This window comes from Carassius carassius, chromosome 46 (assembly GCF_963082965.1).
Source record: "Carassius carassius chromosome 46, fCarCar2.1, whole genome shotgun sequence".
NCBI lineage: Eukaryota > Metazoa > Chordata > Actinopteri > Cypriniformes > Cyprinidae > Carassius > Carassius carassius.
Genome location: NC_081800.1, coordinates 3,536,199 through 3,557,576, shown reverse-complemented (window position 1 = coordinate 3,557,576; position 21,378 = coordinate 3,536,199). Strand labels below are relative to the sequence as shown.

The following is a 21,378-nucleotide window of genomic DNA, read 5'->3' as shown; positions in this document are numbered from 1 at the left end:
TTCACACAAGTGGTTTATGAAGTGTTCAGACTGTAATTATTACCGAATGGCTCTTTGATATGCAAACTGAATATCATATTGCTCCTTATTTTGATTTGTTTTGTATTTAAATGGGGTGTTGATTACAATCTTTTTCTTTCATTTCCTGAATAAAGACCCATTCTGTTCAGACACAAGCCGCGTCTCATCTGTATTCTTTTGGAACACGTTCGAAGTTGTTTTAGAAAGATTTTTTTTTTAAAAGGAATTACCCAAAAAAAAAGATTATAAATTATAAATAATATGTTTTCATAGCTTCTGTTGTCGATTTTCTAAAAGGAAACTCAACATGTTTTATTGCAATTTATTCTAAATTTAATTTCAAACCAATGGGAAAAAAAGTATTATCAATTCATATCCGTCTGCAAGACACTACAATTAAGCAGACATTTACCTGCAAGTTTGAAAAAACATGAATGCATGAATAATAAATAGCCTACTTAACCTGGCCCCGCCTATAAACCAGGTTGCTCAACCTGAGGAAGAACGGAAACCGAAACTGCGGCTCCGACGACGCACAGACTCAGACAAGGTAAATACACTTCTGCACGTAGTTTGTTTCTTCAATGTTCAGCATTTTTTCCGCCTAAAAAAACAGTAAGAATGACTGGAGTCATTTAAGCTTTGGAAATTCATGAATAAGAAAGTTGTGAGAACTGTGAGTATGTTTGTGTTAAAGGTCATGTAAAAGTCATTTAGATGGGTCATGCTCTGTAAAAATGTAACACTTGGTGTTTCAGAAGTTTACTGAATGGCCTGCTCAGGTAAATAAGGAAGGACCAAGACCTCAGAGAGGATAACATGACCAGCTGATCTGATGCATGTTCAATTCAGCTCTATTTCCTTCTTCAAAGCTGTCTTGTTAAATGCAGCTGCATACAGTGGCAAACTGACAGAAAGCACTTTGAGTGTGTTGTTTAACTGTAGACTTTAGGATCATTTAAGGTGTCTGGAAAAAACGCTGCAATGAGTGAATCAAGTGAAACCAAATATAGTGTCACATCCAGCCATGAGGACAAAAACAGCAGCAGTTGCTCCTCTACTGAACACCACACATCCAATCAATCCGAATGGTATGTTTGTTTATTTATATATTATATATTAATTATTCAAAAATCTCTGCATGTAATCCAATTTGTTAATTTGATGGCTTTGAACATAACAACGATTATAAAAAGTTTCTTTGTTTACTTCCTGATACTTGATTCCCTGTAGTGTTGGGTTTCATCAGCAGAAGAGAGCTTCCTCTCCAGTGCTTAGCCATGTTTCTGTGAAGAGTGATGCATCAATGGATCCTCCAGTTAAATTCCAGGAGGAAGATCAGAGGTAATACACATTTATTTAGTGAGGCTGATTTGACTGACATCTTTCTCATCATAAGATCATTTTAGTTTAGTTTGTTAAATGTCTGGACTTTAAATTCATTAAACCCATGAATTTGTGTTATTTGTGACATGCTCTACCAGTTGAGTTGCACATATATTTGATGTCCCTTACACTGCTTACGCAGAAAGATGACATTCTTCTCTTTATTAATGAATTCACTGTATTAAATCACTGTATGTTCTGTTCTGTCAAAGTCTCTCGGGAGATTGGCTCAGCTCTTTGTCACACACTCATGTATCTGTTCAGAGTAATTGGTCAATGGAGCCACCAACTAATTTCCATATGACTGATTCTCTCGTCCAACGGTATGTCAGGACTTGTTTGTATTCATTTTGATTGATTCTTAAAAACACTCATAAATATTCAGTCACATTTTTCAAATGTAATACTTTGTTTTAAATGCAGAGAGCAGCCAGCAGAAATGCACCACCAATCAACCCCAAAGACACAAATGGCCCTTGCTGCTATTTTGCGGGTTAGCCAATTTATTTGTTTACTTTTTACATAATTTACGTTAAAAAGACATGTGAAATGTTCAATAAAATTTCTGTTTTTCATCTTAGCAACTTCAACGCAATGTGATCACTTTTGTAAAGAAGGAACTCCGAAAAATCGACAGCGTTTTGAACCCTGATCTCACAGAGTGTACAAAGAGTCCACCAGATGAAGTCGACGAGTTTGCTCTTGATGCCAAAGAAGCAACAGTCAAAATCACATTACATATTTTGAAGTGTATGAAGAAGCAAAGCCTCTTTGACAAACTTCTTCAATGTTAGTATATGTGTATGTGGTTAGAACATATTTTACATTAAGTGCAGACAAAGAGGAGTAACAACTTGTTTCTTATTTTATGTAGTTCATCAAACTGATGCTTGTCAGCAAAAGCTTAAATCCAGTTTGAAGAACAGGAGCCAATGTATATTTGAAGGTATTGCTAAGCAGGCAAATCCAGCCCTACTCAACAAAATCTACACAGAGCTCTACATCACAGAAGGAGGGATTGGGGAAGTCAATAACGAGCATGAGGTGAGACAGATTGAGACAGCATCTTGGACACCGGAGACACAGGAAACTCCAATTAAATGCAATGACATCTTTAAAGCTTTACCTGGACAAAACAAGCCCATCAGAACCGTACTGACTAAAGGAGTTGCTGGCATTGGAAAAACAGTCTATGTGCAGAAGTTTGTTCTGGACTGGACTGAAGGAAAAGCCAACCAAGATGTTCATTTTGTGTTTCCATTGCTTTTCCGGGAGCTAAATTTGATTGGCAAAGAGCAGTACACATTGGAGCAACTTGTTTAGTTGTTCTTTAGAGAAATTAAGGGATTTAAACTTTCAAACTTGGAGAAGTTCAAAGTCATATTTATCTTTGATGGTTTGGATGAGTGCCGACTGCCTCTTGATTTTAGGAACAATAAAAGGTGCTCTGATGTAACAGAACTGGCCTCTGTGGATGTGCTGCTTACCAATCTTATCAAGGGGAATCTGCTTCCATCTGCTCTCCTCTGGATCACCTCTCGACCAGCAGCAGCCAGTCAGATCCCTCCTGAGTCTGTCGACCAGGTCACAGAGGTACGAGGGTTCAATGACCCTCAGAAGGATGAGTATTTCAGGAAGAGAATCAGTGATCAGAGTCTGGCCAATAGAATCATCTCACACATGAAATCATCGAGGAGCCTCTACATCATGTGTCACATCCCAGTTTTCTGCTGGATTTCAGCCACTGTTCTAGAGAGGATGTTGAGTGACGGAGAGAGTTGTCAGATCCCCAAATCTCTAACTGAAATGTACACACATTTCCTGATTTTCCAGACATTGCAGATGAAAGACAAGTACAAGGAACCTTTCAATACAAATAGGACACATAACACACAGCAATGAGAGCACGGTCATGTACCTAAAAGAAAAGCTTGGGACAGGTCTTAGCCCCGAGAGGTCCATCAATCTTTTCCACTGCCTCAATGAAATGAACGACCACTCTCTTATCAAGGAAATCCAAACATACCTTCACTCTGGACAACTTTCAGTTGAGGTACTTTCAAATGCGCAGTGGTCGGCTCTGGTCTTTGTGCTGCTCACCAGTGATGAAGGACTGGAGGTTTTTGACTTGAGAAAATTCTTCAAATCAGATGAGTGTCTTTTCAAGCTTCATCCTGTTATCAAAGCCAGTCGGATTGCCATGTAAGTGTCATAAAACTTCTACATTTTTTAAGTACAGGGACAGTTTTGAAGATATGGTTAGAGATTTGTTTCCTAATTCTTAGATTGTCAACATGTAAACTGACGAAGAAAAGCTGTTCAGCTTTGGCTTCTGTTCTCGAGTCCAATCCCAATGTCCTGAGAGAACTGGACCTGAGTTTCAATGACCTTGGAGACAAGGGGGTGAAAAGTCTCTGCTCTGGACTGAGGAGTCCACACTGCAAACTACAGACACTAAAGTACATTTCTGCCTCTAGCTTACCTATGGTATTAAAATCCAACACATTTCACAGATGTCATAATACAGTGGGTAAATGTCCATCCTTCTCCATTGTATCCATCTAGACTTGAGTTTTGTGGACTCAGAAGAGACAGCTGTTCAGCCCTTGTTGCTGCTCTTACATCAAACCCATCACATCTCAAGGAGCTGGACCTGAGCTACAATAACATTGGAAATGAAGCAGCAACCTGGCTTTTGGGTTTAGTGCCAGACTGTGAACTGGAGACTCTAAGGTTTTTATTTTTTCAGGATATAATAAAACGTGCATCTATAACAGTTCACTGGCATATTTAAAGTTATATTGTCAATATATAATGTAATATATTTGATTTATAAGATTTTTTAATAATACTGCTGCGTCATAATTATTCAACCCCTATTCAACATTGCTGTTTTTAAATCACTTATTTGCATGGTGGGGAATAAAACAGTCTCAAAACACAATTAAGCCTTTAGAAACTCTATTAAAAACAGAATTAGCTTGAGCTGTTACACATACAGTTTGGCCCATGCATGTATTGAACTTGAGTAGCAAAATGTCAACAGAGATCTCACAAAAGCAAAAGAGAAGAAATATTGTATTACTTTAGAAAGGCTAAGGCTATATGATGATTTCCAAGACATTGAAAGTTCCTAGAGACACAGCTCTCAGCCTTATTCCTTAGCTTAAAGTGTGTTTTACCAGAAAATCTTTGAGGGTGTGGAAGAAAAAGCACAATATCATAAAATGTTTAATCAGAGCAACTGAGAAAAAACCTGCAATGTACAGCCAAAGACTTGCAAGATGACCCGATGAAAGGAGGAAAACCATTTCAATGCAGTGTGTAAGAAGAACACTAGACAAGTATGGCCTTCATGTTGAGACATCTTGATAAATACCACTCTTGATCAAGAAGAACAAAAAGCCAACTTGAACTTGATAAAATTCATTTGTGTGGACCTGTGGAGCTCTGGAGGAATGTTTTATGGAGAATGTTTTTATGTGACCAAACTGGAACTTTTTGGGCCCATGGATCAGCGGTATGTCTGCTGCAAAAAAGGCAAAGCTCATAAGCAGAAGAACACCATCTCCATCATCAAACTTGGAGGTGGATCAGTCCTGTTATGGGGTTTCTTTACTGTAGAAGGAAGTGGAAATCATGACTGTGTGAAGGACATCATGGATTCTTTAAAGTGTCAGGCCATTTTGACAAGAATTGTGATGCCTTTGGTGCAAAAACTGAAGCTGATGATCAATGGACTTTCCTACTATTGCTTGGTTCAGGGATCAGTCATAGAATGTACTTGAGTGACCTGTTCAGTCTCAAAGCTTAATTCTCATTTTAAATATCTGGTTGAATTTGAAGAAAGCAGTGGCAATGTGAAAACCAAAGATTATCAGTGATCTGAAAGCTTTTTCAGGTGTGGAATGGGCCAAAACTGTAGTAGAGAGGTGACAGAAGTTTCTAAACACTTACAGACAGTGTTTATTGGTGATTTTAAAGAATAAAAGATTCTGCACAAATGGGGTTGAATAATTTTGAAAATGAATGTTTAGAGTCAATTTGAATTTTATCATGATTCATCAATGTTCCATTCTCAGAATCACTCAAAATTGTATTAACAAACTTTCTCTAATACTTTACTGATGCCTTTGTTAAATTGATTTCATAAAATGTTATCCTCCACATGAAATTGTCTTGCAAGTCAAGGGGGTTGAATAATTTTGAACACAACTGTAGCTGACATTCAATCATTCAACAGATATTATTTTTTTCTTTTAGACTTTCAAGCTGTGGGATCACAAAGGAAGCCTGTGCTTTCCTCACATCTGCTCTGAGTTCAAAACCCTGCCAACTTAAGAAACTGGACCTAAGTGATAATAGACTTTGGGACTTAGGAGTTGGGATGTTTTCTGGTTTACTTGCAGACCCAAACTGTAACCTCGAAGAGTTGAGGTAGGTGTGCAATGATCTTATGTCCAGAAAATGTATCTTTTATTTGCCTCCTTGTACTGTTTAGTGGCCAATATGTATAGGAAGGGCTGGATTGTTAATAATGGCATACCAGGGATTTTCCGGTGGGCCGATACAAGTTTTATTTTTGCCAAGGACTGGGCCAATCATGCAGGGACTGTGGCCCATTGGTTTTTGTGTAAAACCCTTGGACGTATTATAAAGTTTCTATGCCGCAAACATTAAATATTTCACAAACTTGTGAAATTCCAGCATTTAGCTGATCCTGATAAGCACTCGTCATCACAGTTGCAAACACAGCAACTATCTTCTTTCGTGAGGGGTTTTGCGCCACGGAATCTTTGTTCCCATGCATAATGTTAAAGAATGCAGCATGCACGTCTTGTGGAAATCCTGTAGAATTCAACCAATCTGATGACGACTTCAACAATCCTGAAGTGTTTCCACTTTTGTTTCCCATATGCATCAGACGTTCAGACAATGGTCCATGGGAATGACGTCTGAGGCTGAGACTAATATGAATTTATCTCAAGAGGGAACTGTCTTCAAAAAAGTTTTGATTGCATTTTCTTTTCATTATTCATCCTTATAATGCATATTAATGTAGTCTTAATAAGCATACCTCTGCTTTATTTACAACAGTAACCGAGGAAATGCTCTAATGCGGCTGTTTCAAAAATGCCTGAGGGTGAATTTGCAATCTCTTAGCATACTTCCACAAAGCTAACGACCATTCTGTTTGCTTTAAATCTTGAAATTATACAATCTAATTTAAATGTAAAAAATAACTGCTCATGCATTTCAAATTTATGTACTCTTATTGTTTCTTGTCCTTTTTTTAAAGGAAAAAATTCTGTACTAGAATTGGCCCATTTCCTTGGAAAAATCAGCAGTCAGACTAGTAAACACTATAGGTATACACGCATACTGCAAGCAAACAGTTAAGCGCAGGTGTATATTTTGAATGTGGGTGGTTTCTGACTGAACCAATTCCGGTGGGCCACTTGGATTAAAATGCCTTGGCTGAATTTTGTTGTTGTTCCAGTCCAGCCTGGTCCTGAAGAACCCCCAACAATACACTCTTTGGATGTCTCTATCATTTGACACAACCATTTCAGGTCTTGAATTCCCTACTAATGAGCTGATCAGTTAAATCAGGTGTGTTTGATAAGGGAGACATACAAAATGTGCAGAGTTGGGGTTACTCCAGGACCAGGATTGGGAACCATTGCTGTAATGCAAACTAGAAATTACATTAGGCTTCTTTTCAATAATTTAATAATCCATGTAATTTAATTCAGTGGTACCAGTGGTTTCAAATTACTCCCAACTCAATATTATTTTTTTCTTTATTAAATTTAGTTAAAAACATGCTTTTTTTGTACATATTTAAATTCATCTTAGAATGCCAAAATTGTATCACATGGCCACTAAGGCAGTGGTCAAAAGTTTTTGATGTGCCAAACCATATTGACAAATTCGCAAGTGAATAGGAAGTGAGGCTGTATCTTTTGATCACTTTGGTGTATTTTCATTTTTTAGATTAGAGAGATGTAATTTTACATCTAAAAGTTGTGGTCTGGGTCTGGAGAACTCTCGTCTCAGAGCTCTAGATCTTTCTGACAATGATGTGCAGGATTCTGGGATGAAGCTCACTGAAGGATCCATCCTGTAAACTTGAGAAATTAAGGTTATGCCTCAAATTTATTCATTTTATTTTTATTTTTTACATTCTCACAGCATTCAATTGGAGTGTTTGAGAGCTGTCTTTGTGTAAAACTGATAATATATTTTGTTATGATAATTACATTTCATTTTTATCCAACATGAAATAACATAACATTTTGTGTGTAGCCCTGTTAATTTTTAGTTTCACCTCCTGAGGTTGATAAATATAATTTAAACTACTTGTTCAGATAAAATAATTTGTCTTTTTAAGATAGAACATATCTTGTCATATGTACACATAATGATTGATTAATCAACTCCTAAATAAGAGGTTTGAAATGATGTTCATTCATTATCGTGGAATTCTAAATAAACTTTTTTTTGGCCATATTCTACAGGCTGTCGTCTTGCAGACTGACAGATAAAGGTTTCTCATCTCTGGCTTCAGCTCTGAGATCAAACCCCTCCAGCCTAAAAGAGCTCGATTTGAGCAAAAATTTCCCAGGATGCACTGGAATAATGCAGCTTTTTACAGTCCTTAGACAAAACTCTGCTCTTGAAAAGCTCTGGTCAGTATTTGCCTTAAGACTGGATGGTTGCATCAAGTATATAAAATAAAATTCTTAGACTTTTAAAGATTATAATTGTTTTAAATTCTATATCTCTGCAGTCTGGACTCTTGTGAACTCACTGCAGATATGTGCGGTTTAGCAGCTACAGGTCTGAGCCAAAGCTTAAACCTAAAAGAGTTGAACCTAAGCAACAACAACCTTAAAGATCAAGGTGTTCGGCTGCTCTGTCTTGGACTACAGGAAGGCAGTTGTGCAATGAAGTCTTTAAAGTAAGATTAAATAATCATTTACAAAATCTAAAATCTTCAAGAAAATAACTTTTTTCATCTGTTTTCGTTTCAGATTATCCAACTGTGGTCTCACTGACAGCAGCTGTCAATACTTGGCTTCAGTTCTTAGTTGTCAGTCCATATCTGTTGAGCTGGACCTGAGCAGAAATGCCATCAGCCAGCAGATAGAGCAGTTTCTGAGTTCTATATCAAACATCAATCTTTTATTCTAGTTTACATGCAAGTGTTGTTTCACATTTTTACAGGTGAATTGGAAGGTAAAGGATCTTCAGCGAGTCGTGGAGACTGTAGATGTTAATGTATGGTTGCTGGTGGAAAATGTGTTAATGAAATGGATTAGAATGTAAAAAGAATGGAATGAGTCTAAAAACGGCATATGCTACAGTTTGTGCTGCAATTTCATTGTATCATGTCTTCATTGTTGATTGTGTAGTGTGCAATTGCTTTGGGAAATGTGTGAGCTCACTGAGGAGGTGTGTCTTTCAAGTGGGTGGTTAAAAACTCTCTCCACTAGTAAATAAGGAATGCTGAAAGATCACAGCACACATCTTGGAGAAATGAACTCATTCAGAGAGACTGATGAACGGAGAGGGATGGAGACAGACAGAAGCTTGAGGATAGATAAAGAGAAGTCATAGAGAGTGACAGCAGGTGTAGAAGGAGAGATGATTATGCCTTATATATATCTTCTGCAAACGTTGGGCTAATTCATGGATGTACAGAAAGGAAGAAAGAAAAGAAGTAAAACACAAAAATCCTAGGATATAGCTCAAACTGTGGAATTCAAACAAGCAAAGGGCATCGCTGAAAAAATAAATCAGGACGACGAAAACAGTCCTGCAACAGAAACTGGCAAGTCACTGTTTTTGTTGTTTAGAGCATTTATTAAACGGGTTCAAAGATGCTGCGTTTTTCTGGGTTTGTCATCAGCTGTGAGATTTTGGTTATGAGATGTAACTTTTTTTAAATATCAGAGATTATATGAATGTATTTATTTATTTTACTAAGATCAGGTCTTGTGTTTTTCATGTGTTGAAAATGCAAAGAAATAGTTTGAAAAAAGAAAAGTAATTTATTCACCCTCTTGTTGTTTAAAACCCACAATAAAAGAAACGCATAAGTAACAACTCAAGATTTGGTTCTGTTTCTCACACAAATCTTTTGCAAGACTTTTAATAGTGCAAAAGTCATATGGATCACTCTTATGATACTTTAAAAGTGCTTTTCTGTCATTTCTGGAGTTTTACAGCCTCAGTTGACAATTATTATTTATTGTAAAAAAACAAAAAAAAAAAGCAAACAAGTCTTTCTCCAAACCATTTTCACTCATTCTTTGATCCACAGAGGGAAGACATGTGGGTTTGGAAAGAAACATGAGAGTTCATGATTCATGAGTTTTCATTTATTGGGTGAGCTTTTCCTTTAACAGACTGCAGTTTTGTGATGGGACAGAGTTGAGTCTGTTGTCATAGTAACAGTGTTTGTCTCTCAAGGGAGGATGTTTGGTACTATCTTTTCACACTTCTGCGGAACATCACAGATGTTTCATTGCGTTTTCTATCACAAACTGGATTTAAGAGCATATAAATATGTGTTACAGCCCAATCTGCTGTCACAGCTGTGCTTGGCTTATCAGACAGTACAGCTATGAAGGACAGATTTCCAAAAATATCAATTCTTTTGGGAACGTGATATGAATTTTGACACTTTTTGTTTATAGTAATTCACTGAAAGGGTTACTCCACCCCAAAATAAAAATTGTCCTCCGTGCCACAAGGATGCGCTGTTTTATTTCAAATCAAAGCTAAATGCACATAGAAACAGGACACAGCAGAAAATACGCAGCACCGTGACGGAGTGACATGGAGGAGACCATTGACAAAGGAATTATTGAATAAAGTCATAATTTTTTGCTTTTTCACTTACAAAAAGTGTTCCTGTCATTTCATATAACCCATATTGAGTATTCTGACGACGACTTTTTATATCTTTTATGGACCTTGACACTGTTATTTACTTGGCAGTCTATTGGGACAGTCTGAAGCCTCTATGTTTTCATCTAAATATCTTAAATTGTTTTCCGAAGACGAACTGAGCTTTTATGGGTTTGGAACGACATGGAGCTAAGTGATTAATGACAAAATTTTCATTTTAGTGGAGTATCCCTTTAAACCTGATCTCTGTTGCTTTCACATGAGCACCACAGCTTAGCAAGACTGAAGAAACCACTACAGTCCCAACTACAGCCTATATCACCTGTATGGTTTCAGAATGGTTTATTTGGGTGCTAAAAATCAGGTGGTCTCATTATTTGAGTAGCAAAACGTGCTTGTTTGCTCTTCTGTGCATAACCAGATTTTGGTTAATTTTGTACAAACTTAAAGTCAATTTCATGATTCAAAATCTGTATTATGTATAGCAGATACCTGATATTTGAAATTATGCATAATATATGCCAGTGGGTTATGAAAAACAAACTTCATGATATATTCTTTGAAAATGTCTTAATAGCTTTTTGTTAAAAGCTGTTTAATTTAATGCAATAAATACATTTATGTTATTTTAAGGATGCTTATTTTTATTGAAAAACAATAATTTATTTTGGCCATATTAACATATACAGTTCAGCATATTTGTGGACGTATAGGTAATCGCATGTTGTGCACATCTGAATTAGTTTAAGACAGAATATGGGATCTTATTGGAATACCTGGCACAGATGAAGTCAGATGTGTAATCATAAACTTCTCCTGTAGTAACTGTCCTAATGAAAACGTGCCGAGAATGTTATTCTATCACTGTTTTCATTCTTTCAAGACTGGATAAGTTTTTCATTTTTAGGAGTCTTGGTATTGTGCTTCATTTATGTAGCATGTAAACTTGGCTCTGGCGAATTTCCCCTGTTGATCTGAAATCTCTTTTATTAGATGTTTCAGTTTTTATAACATCATCTTTTTTCCTTATATGATAAAAGAAAAATCTAATAATAAACACATGCAGTTAACGTATATACATTTTTAAGATTTATATAAGGTTTGCAATTTTTTTTTTTACAAATTACAAATAATATCAGTGTGTATGTGTGGTCAGCAAACAGTCAAAACATTAAACGATCTGTTATGAAGTTCTAAGAGAGAATCATCCTATTCCCTTTAATGTGAAACAGTTTGATGTTCCGGAATAGAGACACTTCCTATTCCTTATATACTGTTATGAGTGCCAGACTGTCAGTAGCCATGTTTAAAGCAAACTGACATTAAATAGACCGAGCAGTGATGAAAGCTGAAGGCATTGGTTTCTTGCATCGCCTGTGGCTAGGTGAAAAAGTTGTGCCTAAACACATGTTCATATGCGAAAACAGTTCTCCATACCAGCAGGTGGCAGTCATCTGTACTTACCATTTTGAATATGAGTAATATTGATCAGCTGGTCTTCAATTGCAGGTGGCCATAACATTATGGAAATGTTCACGGAGTGGAATGCTCAGATATGATGAAGATGTAAAATGACAAGTGCATTCTATGTGAGCTTTTGCTTTCTTGCTTTTGTCACTTTCTTCTCATGCACTGGCTCCCCTGCTGAAAAAAAAGGTGGTTAGGTATGTTTAAAAGCATGGCTGCTGGTTTGAGCTGGTCCTAAGCAATTAGCTCTTGCTTAGGACCAGATAAGGACCAGCTTAAACCAGCTCAAACTAGCAGCCATGCTTGATAACATACATAACCAGCATACACTGCTTTTATACACATGCTTTTTCAACAGGGTCAGTGAACAGAAAATTTTCATTTTTAGTCAAGAATTTGGTTTCTGTTTAATTCTTGCTCTTCTATTTTTTGTATTTAGGTTTGAGGATGTGGACGATTGTGGGTGTGGTCTGTCTTTCTCAGTGCATTATGAGTTATGCTGGAGGCCAGATCCAAAGAAGCCCCTCCTCAGTTTATTTGCAGCATTCCAGGTTTGCCAGGAGCACCGGGAAAGACCGGATCCCCTGGGCCTCGTGGGGAGGATGGCCATGTCGGAATCCCAGGAAGAGATGGGAGGAATGGGCGGAATGGCGAAAAGGGAGAAAAAGGAGAACCAGGTAGATGAATTACCTAACCAACTGAATGGTTTCTCAGGAAAAGCTAGTCTAGGATGGTGTGAAAGATCACACAATGTTTGCAGCTAAAGTTAACTGAAAATGATTCTAGGTCAAAGTTCCTCAAACCTGGTGCTGGAAGGACGCTGCCATTCAGGGTTTAGCTTAAACCCTGATCAAACTCACCTACTGACAAATGTCCCTTGTCTGGGGTTTTCTCCTCATTCTGCTTTTTGGTATGATTTTAGTCTTTAGTTTTAACCTTGATCCAACTATAGCTTGATCTTGATTGGCTGGTTCAGGTGTGTTTGATTAGGATCAGAAGTAAACTCTGCAAGAAAGTGGACCTTGAGAGTCAGAGTTGAGAACCCTTGCAGTAGAACAGGGGTGTCAAAATCAGTTCCTGGAGGGCAACTGTCCTGTAGAGTTTATCTCCAACCCCAATTAAACACACCTGAACAAGCTAATCAAGCTTTTCAAGGTTACTAGAAACTTCAGGGCAGGTGTTTTGGAGCTTGATGGAGCTTCACTCTGCAGGACAGTGGTCCTCCTGGACCGGAGTTTGACACATGTGCAGGAGAACATGTCTGGATGTTTGCTTTGGCCAGGTTATCACATTTAGAGAAATCACACACAGATAAACATCCTGTTAAGGATGAGTGATATCTTACAGAATAAAGCACTGAAGGAATTTTAATGATGTGAATGGAAGATTTCTAGTCCTGTAAGAAATCTGATTTAGAGAAAGATAGACATCATTGCATTTTATCGTACCCAACCACATCCACATCAGAATATGTTTCATTCTGAGTAGTTTTCATTCATCATGGCAAATAATTTGATCTAAATCATTTCAGATTGGGCCAGTGCAATAATGATGTTGTTTGAAAGGACTTTGGTTTAAAATCAACAGCATCTTGTGTGTTTCAGGCCTCAGCGGTAGAGTCGGGCCGACGGGAAGGCTCGGAGAATGTGGAGAGAGAGGTTTAATTGGGAAACGTGGACCTGAAGGTGATCCTGGAGATTTAGGGCCTCCTGGTCCTCCGGGACGTCTCGGATTTAAAGGTGTCAAGGGCCAACGAGGTCCTCCGGGAGAACCAGGCATCTGCAGATGTGGAAGTTTAGTACCCAAATCCGCTTTCTCTGTAGGCATCACTAGTAGCTACCCCACTGAGCAAGCATCTATCAAATTCAACAAAGTCCTGTTTAATGAGGGTGGCCACTACAATCCAGAGACAGGAAAATTCATCTGTGCTTACCCAGGAATATATTACTTTTCTTATGACATCACTCTGGCCAACAAGCACTTGGCCATTGGGTTAGTTCAGAACGGACAGTACCGGATGAAGACTTTTGATGCCAACACAGGGAACCATGACGTGGCGTCTGGCTCAACAGTGATGTTTCTCAACCCAGAGGATGAGGTGTGGCTGGAGATCTTCTACAAGGACCAGAACGGCCTGTTTGCTGACCCCGGCTGGGCTGACAGTCTGTTCTCTGGGTTTTTACTTTATGCAGATACAAACTATATGGATACATTGGCAGAAGACTACAACTAGCAGCTTGAACAGAAGCACGTGTCCAGTGTGAATGGCTTGTAACTTGTTAAAAATCACTGTTTATATTGTTGATGCAGAATACTGAAAATGAAAATTTTGTTACCTATTAGGGGTTGAACTACTTCAGATTTTTTAAAGTCGACTTTTATGTGATGAAAATCGAGTCAAAGTCGACCAGTCGCTGATGACATCGTTAATGAACAAATAAGTCTGGAGCTGTGACAAATCCATTGTGCACAGCTATGGCATATGACACAGTGCTTTGTACATGGCTATTGCTCCTATAACAGGTCATTTTTATCAGTTATTTTGCCTTTGCATTGTTTTATATCTCACAGATTTCTGCTCGTTCTAAATCAGATATAGATAAAGTAGCACAGTAAAGATTTATATGAATGCATTAGTGAGAGCGATTGTTTCTGTGAATTAATTCTACATGGCATCATCTCTCTAGTAGTAGTGATGCTGTGGTATTTAGTTTTTAAGAAATGACAATGCAGCATGGCCTTGAACGACGGCTTCTCCACTGTATTGAACGAAACCATTTCTTTGGCCAGGAAGCGAGTTACCGCATCTGTCAACTGCCTCCATCTGTCACTGTCGGTTTTATATTTAGTGCCTTTTGCAAAAGCCCCAGTTATCGTCTGCTGACCCTGGCTAGCTTTTTTGCTAGGTCCAGCACGTGCAGGCAAGGTGGCATATTCTGCTGGATGGCGAACACGCATCTTTTGCGCGGATCACACATGAGCAGATCTTGCACACAGCTTCAGTCAGGTCCCTTGGCTGCCCACTCTCATCAGGTCTAAATCCAAAAAATTTCCATATAGGTGAAGTAGTACCCTTTTTAGCAACCAATACCAATGCCATTGTATCAACTCTTTAAGTGGAAGGACGCTACTTTTTTTCCCTCACGTGCAACCTATTGGAAAGCCCGGATGACGAAATTATAGTTTTTAAGAAGAAAAAAAATATGTAAAAAGATATATAAAAAATATATTAAAAAGTGCACAACTCTTCTTAAGTGTAAGGACTCTACTTTTTTTCCCCCTTACGTGCAAACTATTGGAAATCGCGGATGAGTCATTAATTGGGAAATAAAATAAATAAAGTAATTGATCAAAATTACGACTGTAAAGACATGTATAATGTTACACAATTCAAAAATTCTGCTTTGATCACAGGAATAAATTACATTTTACAATAAATTACAAAGAGGTATTTTATATATTAGTATTTTCACAATATTATTTGCTTTTAAGAAATCTAATCATCCATAACGATAATTAGATAATATGTTGTGTGTTTTTGTGCTGGTTTTTTTTCTAACCTTATTAAATGTATGCATCATCATTTTCTGTCGAATTGCTACATTTAAGCAACAAATCCATTTTGAATAATACAACACATACTGTTCAGAATAATTACACATACTGTGTAATGCAGCTCAGAGGTGGCATGAATGCAATGACTGTTGCATTAATAATGCTATGAAATTGATATTTTCCACAAAAAAAAAAAATAACAATAATAATTCATTACATTTATATAGAGCTTTTCTAGGCACTCAAAGCGCTTTACATAGTCAGGGGGTATCTCCTCATCCACCACCAGTGTGCAGCATCCACCTGGATGATGCGACGGCAGCCATATTGCGCCAGAACGCCCACCACACACCAGCAAAATGGTCAGTATTCAAATATGAAAAGATAAAAAAAGTTAAATGCTACTTAAAATATGAAACTAACTCTTAATCAGTAAATCATAAAGTCATTCTTCTTCATGAAAGCATCATTGAATCATCTGCTCAACTGATTAGTTAAAAAAGTGGATTAATTCAATAACACAACACTGCTGTGCTACACTGAGATGTGCAATGGTTCTGCTTTAGCTATGTTTAGAATTTTCTATGAATAGTCAATATTAATACACAGTAACTCACAATATTTACTTGTTTATTGAACTGTTGTATTAAATCAGTATCACATTTGCAGTTGTACTGATATCGGGGAAAAGCAGCACTCTTGCTCATCTGATGTTGCTGAACTATATAATATGATATTTATATAAAACAAAAACACATACAGGGCTTTTTCTGCCTCCAATATCATTAAAACAATAATTATGATAGTATCATAAACCCTACATAAACCATAAAGAGTGCTTTCAAAGAAAATGAAATAGTTTTTGCCAGATTAAGTTTTGATTTGTGTAATTCAAATGAAACTTGACTCATATTAAAGGCACTGGTTTTGGAAGATAGTTTTCTATGATCCCAAGGTACTGGATCTATAACACTAGGCTGGAGATGAAGAATCAGTTGTGTTTTCATACCCACATAAAAATTATTAAAAATCAACAACCCTTTTCAAAACCCATTTTCAGTTGTTGACTTAAATTCCAGGGAACCAGAGTCATGGAAAACCTGGAAATATCACACCATAACATCTCGTAGCAAATAATAATTTTTCTAATTCTGCTCAGCTCTAAAACATTCCATGTGTTAGAAATGGCTCTTTCTCAATGATTATATTTATTATAAATCTTTGTCATTGTCTAAGATACATCAGGCCCATCCACTCTTGGCTCTTTATGCTGTTGAATGCTGAAATGCAATCCTGTAATGTTTATTATCGCTTTTTTGGTGCAATATGTTCCATGCAGCCTGTTTCCAGGCAATATGTACTGCCAATAATATTTGTGGAGATGAGAGGTGTGAGAAGGGAGATGGGATCCAGATGTGTGATTATGTCACGGGTTCTGCTGTGAGACGAGGCAGCGAGGTCACATTTGCCTGTCACGCCTTACACAACTCAGAACAGGAGATATGTAACAGACGTCCTCATGTGCACGAACACACAGAAGGGAATGATAACACACCCATTCAGCCATGTGTGTTTTGTAAATTTTAGAGGTGCTTGTGTGTTATGAATCCTACATGCAAATAAAAGTGGGCCAGAAGAAGAGCGCACTATTAAGTGCTCACCGACATGTGGAGCTAAGTGACATGAAGTGTTTTGGTAATGCAACCCATTAGAACATGAAAGAGTGAAAATGAGAAACATCAAGCAGACACCATGACCACATGGCTGATGAACAATGAGAAAACTGAAGTATACTGAGTCCTCATGCACAGTACACTGCACAATACAGGCAAAAAAGGAGAAGTGTTGAATGTACACGCCAAGCTCATTCATTAAGCCCTGTTACCTAAAGAAAAATAGTGAGATAAATAAAGAAAACGTCTAAGGTTACGTATGTAACCCTGGTTCCTCGAAGGAACGAGATGCTGCGTCGAGAAAGAATAGGGAACGCGTCCAGCGTGACGCCTCTGAATAATGTGTATAATCAGTCCAATGGAAGGGCAAGACGTCATAGGCGGGTGACGTCAGAGACCAGGAAGCATAAAAGCATGAGCGGCGGAGCCGGTAATCAGCCTCAAAGGATGAAGCAAGCGCCGGCCAGAGATGCCGGAAGTGTGGCACTGCGACGCAGCGTCTCGTTCCTTCGAGGAACTAAGGTTACATACGTAACCTTAGACGTTCCTCTTCAGGAACTCGAGCTGCATCGAGAACGAATGGGGAACGGGAATGCCCACGCCGCCAGACTTTCAAATCTCTGCCTAGGGTGGAAGAGCACAGCTAAAGCAAGAGAAGGAGAAGGAGCCTAACAGAAATCGGGGACAACCCGTCCAATGGCCAAACTTTAGAAGGAGTGAGTCTTAACCCCCAGGAGAGGGGAGATCAGAGGACTTGAGGCTTAGGATAGTATCCTGATCACCGCTTAGCATAAGCTTCTTCTGGCCGGAGACCTCAGCCTCAGCGCACCATGGAGGAAACATGTAACCAGAGGGTTTCTGCCCACTGACTGGCCACCGAGAGGGGAGCGATAGGCCACCATGGCCGCCACGTAGTCCTTCAGGGTGGAGTGGGTCAACCTTGTGGAGGGCCTGCAGGAACTCCAGCACTGTACCAACCGGGCAGTTAACTGGGTCGAGCTGGCGGTCTCTGCACCAAGAAGTGAAAAGCATCCACTTAAAGGCATACAGTTTCCTCATTGAGGGAGCTCTGGATTGGAGAACGGTCTTAACAACTTCAGTTGAGAGACCGGAAGCTAAGAGTTGTGACTCCTCAGAGACCACACCTACAGCCTCTAAGCTCCATGTGGGGGTGCACCCTTCGCCTGCGAGAGGAGATCTCTCCTGACAGGAACCTCCCATGGAGTGCCGTCAAAAAGAGAAATCAGGCCCAGGAACCATACCCGGCCCGGCCAGAAAGGGGCTACTAACAGCAGCCAGACTCCGTACCGGCACACTCTCTCCTGAACTCCCGAGAGCAGAGCAATCGGGGGAAAAATGTACAGATGAAGCCTCGGCCACGTCTGTACCATGGCGTCCAGCCCCAGTGGAGCTGGATGAGTCAGAGGAAGCCAGAGGGGACAGTGCGACTCTGGCCAACCTCTCCAACTCTGCTTCATCACCCCGGTGTGAAGCCACCATTCCCCGGGCCTCGGCCCCTGCCTCAACAGGATGTCTGCTCCCATATTAAGATGCCCAGGAATGTGAACTGCTCTGAGCGAGAGAAATTCGTCCTGGGCCCACACAAGGATCTGGTACGCTAGTTGTATAAACTGCGTTAGTGCAGACCTCCTTGGTGGTTGATGTAAGAGATCACCGCTGTGTTGTCGGTGCGCACCAACACATGGTGACCTCTTAGGTCTGGGAGAAAATAACAAAGTGCACGAAGCATGGCCAGCATCTCCAGGCAGTTGATGTGCCATGTCAGATGGCGACGACTCCACAGACCGCGGGCAGGGTGGCCACTCATGACCGCACCCCAGCCGGTGAGGGACGCGTCTGTCACTAGCATCACGTGGCGACAAGGAGCTCCCAGCACCGGGCCCTGAGACAAGAACCAAGGCTTCCTCCACATATCCAAGGCACGTTCACAAGGGAGAACCCCTTGGTCTTGAGCCACCACTGTAGGGGTCTCATGTACAGCAGGCCAATCGTATTCACATTGGACGCAGCTGCCATCAGACCCAGCAATCTCCGTGACTGCTTGACAGTGAGTGACCGGCTTTCTCCCACTCTCACGATTGCAGTGAGGATCGACTCGATCCAAGCAGGTGACATACGTGCCTGCATCGTGGCCGAATCCCACACCATGCCCAGATACGTGGTTCTCTGTACTGGAGAAAGCACACTTTTCTTGGCGTTAAGTCTTAACCCCAGCTCTTTCATGTGAGCGAGAATGACACCTTGGTGCCGAACTGTCATCTGCTCAGATTGAGCTGATATCAACCAATCGTCACTGTGGTTGAGTCGTGAAAGTGTGGGGTGAGAGTGCCAGGCCAGTGAAAGATTCGTATTGGTAGGCTTTTGCCCCCAAAGCAAACCTCAGGAATTTCCAATGAAGAAGGATGGAGATAAGTGCATCTTTTTGATAGATCGTGACACTCCAGTCCTTGGACTTGGCCTGTGCAGGGGTGCTGAACTTCAGTCCCCTGACTGAGTGGTTCAAAAAGCACAGATCTAAAAAAGGACACAACACCTCATCCTTCCTCGGAACAGTGAAGTACCGGCTGTAGGACCCGTACTCTGCAACCCAAGGAGGGACCATCCTCAGAGAGAGTCTACTTCTGTTCCATTACCAGAGCCTGCTTGGGGCCCACCAGAACTGGATTCTGTGGCCTCTCACTACAGTGTGCAGGACCCACTGAGACCCATTTGGCAGTAGTTTTCACGCTGCCAAATAGTCTACTAAGGGAATCAGCCTTTCAAGACTGATCTCTGGTGGCCCTGAAGCGGCGCACCGGTAGGAGACGGCCGAACTAGCTGCTCTAGAGACCTCCATAGAGGTAGTGAGCCTCTCAGCACCGCTACATTTCCAGGCGGTAACTGAGAGAAGCGCTCGCCGGAGATTGCTGCACCCTGGAACACCGGCAGGGTTGGCAGATCGATCTCCTGAGGGCACTGAGGAGAGACGGGCACCGTGTAAAGCAGTGTACACCACTCTTCCCCAGAGGGAGATGGCCCTCAAAACGTCCTAAGCCTTAGGCGTCAGGACGTTATGATGAAGGCTATCCAGCGAAAACAATGGTCCGCAGAACTCCGGCCTGGGAGCGCCACTCTGACTCTAGAGTCTGCGAAGTACAAAAGTGACACCCCCAGCACGAGGGGCTGGAATATGGTTGGGACTGCCCCGCCCAGCAGCCCCTGACCTCCTCAGAGGAAGAGAGGTACTCACGTGTTCTCACACAAGAAATACATCCCTAGAGCCCCTAGAAAAGCACAATCAGCCCCCCGAGAGCCGACTGCGCGAGCTCCACTCTTCATTAATGCTGCTTATTATAATATTAGGCATAATATGCTTGTGTAACTGGTGCCTGTGCAACTGATGCTTGTGCAACTGGCGAGCCATCGACGCCTTTCCACATCAATCTCCTCAGAAAAAGACAGGCAGCAAGTTGCACCCTCTCATCGAGGAGAAAGTACCGCAAACGTGGGCTTCCGAACCCCCGAGAGTGGGCGCCGGATCTGGTGGCTAAGAAAGACGATAGGGACTTGCCCGTCTTACATTCCTTCCAGCAGATCTGAAAGCGAATCCCGCAAGCACAACCACCAGTGAAAGCTCCCTCCTCAAAGAGAGCCTTCTGAGATTGAAGCAAAGGCTTGCATCGGAGCCGTCAACTCCCTCGAGAGCTGACACTGCGCGCTTCACTCTCAAGCAGACAACACACGAGCTGCGTGTGTCCCTGCCTTATTTTATTTTATTTTTGGCAGGGAAAACACACAGCCTGAACGCTGCCTGCTCTCGCCCAAAACTTCTCTTTATTGAAGCTTTGACAATGGAGTTTATCAGTGGACAAACGACACTAAATAAGACTCACAAAAAGATAGCGACTGACACACACAGAGAGCGCTTGCTGAAAACAGAAGGCTGATTACAGACTTCGTCGCTCATGCTTTTATGCTTCCTGGTCTCTAACGTCACCCGACTATGACGTCTAGCCCTTCCATTGGACTGATTACTTTAATTCTTTATTTCAACAAGGATGTGTTACATTGATGAAGTGATAGTTAATGCTTTTTAGAAAAGATTTCTGTTTTGAATAAAAGCTGTTCTTTTTAACTTTTTATTTATCAAATAAACCTGAAAAAAAAAATCACAGGTTCCAAAAAATTAGGCAGCACAACTGTTTCAAACACTGATAATAAATCAGTGAAGACTGGAGCTTTGATCACAGGAATAAATTATATTTTAAAGTATGTTAAAATAGAAAACCATTATTTCAAATTGTAATTTTTGAATACATAAATACAGCCTTGATAAGCAGAAGAGGCTTCTTTGAAA

General features: G+C 40.2%; 1 protein-coding gene and 2 pseudogenes across 1 annotated transcript; all 3 read left to right on the top strand.

The window, feature by feature from the left end:
- Nucleotides 1-501: 501 nt before the first annotated feature.
- LOC132128956 (protein NLRC3-like) lies at nt 502-3,309 on the top strand (annotated as a pseudogene).
- LOC132129449 (ribonuclease inhibitor-like) lies at nt 3,276-9,118 on the top strand. The gene is made up of 8 exons (XM_059541062.1): nt 3,276-3,609; nt 3,693-3,866; nt 3,973-4,140; nt 5,671-5,844; nt 7,405-7,552; nt 7,929-8,099; nt 8,201-8,371; nt 8,445-9,118. The coding sequence occupies exons 1-5, from the start codon at nt 3,320-3,322 to the stop codon at nt 7,535-7,537; spliced, it is 939 nt and encodes a 312-aa protein (XP_059397045.1). The 5' UTR covers nt 3,276-3,319; the 3' UTR covers nt 7,538-7,552; nt 7,929-8,099; nt 8,201-8,371; nt 8,445-9,118.
- Nucleotides 9,119-12,240: 3,122 nt separating this feature from the next.
- LOC132129629 (complement C1q tumor necrosis factor-related protein 7-like) lies at nt 12,241-14,202 on the top strand (annotated as a pseudogene).
- The last annotated feature ends 7,176 nt before the right edge of the window (nt 14,203-21,378 follow it).

Bases quoted from the DNA above. Each gene is read 5' to 3' on its own strand.
- LOC132129449 (XM_059541062.1), top strand. From the start codon at position 3,320: ATGTACCTAAAAGAAAAGCTTGGGACAGGTCTTAGCCCCGAGAGGTCC. The intron at 4,141-5,670 runs GTTTTTATTTTT...TTTTTCTTTTAG, and splicing joins TGTGAACTGGAGACTCTAAG to ACTTTCAAGCTGTGGGATCA. The intron at 5,845-7,404 runs GTAGGTGTGCAA...TTCATTTTTTAG, and splicing joins TGTAACCTCGAAGAGTTGAG to ATTAGAGAGATGTAATTTTA.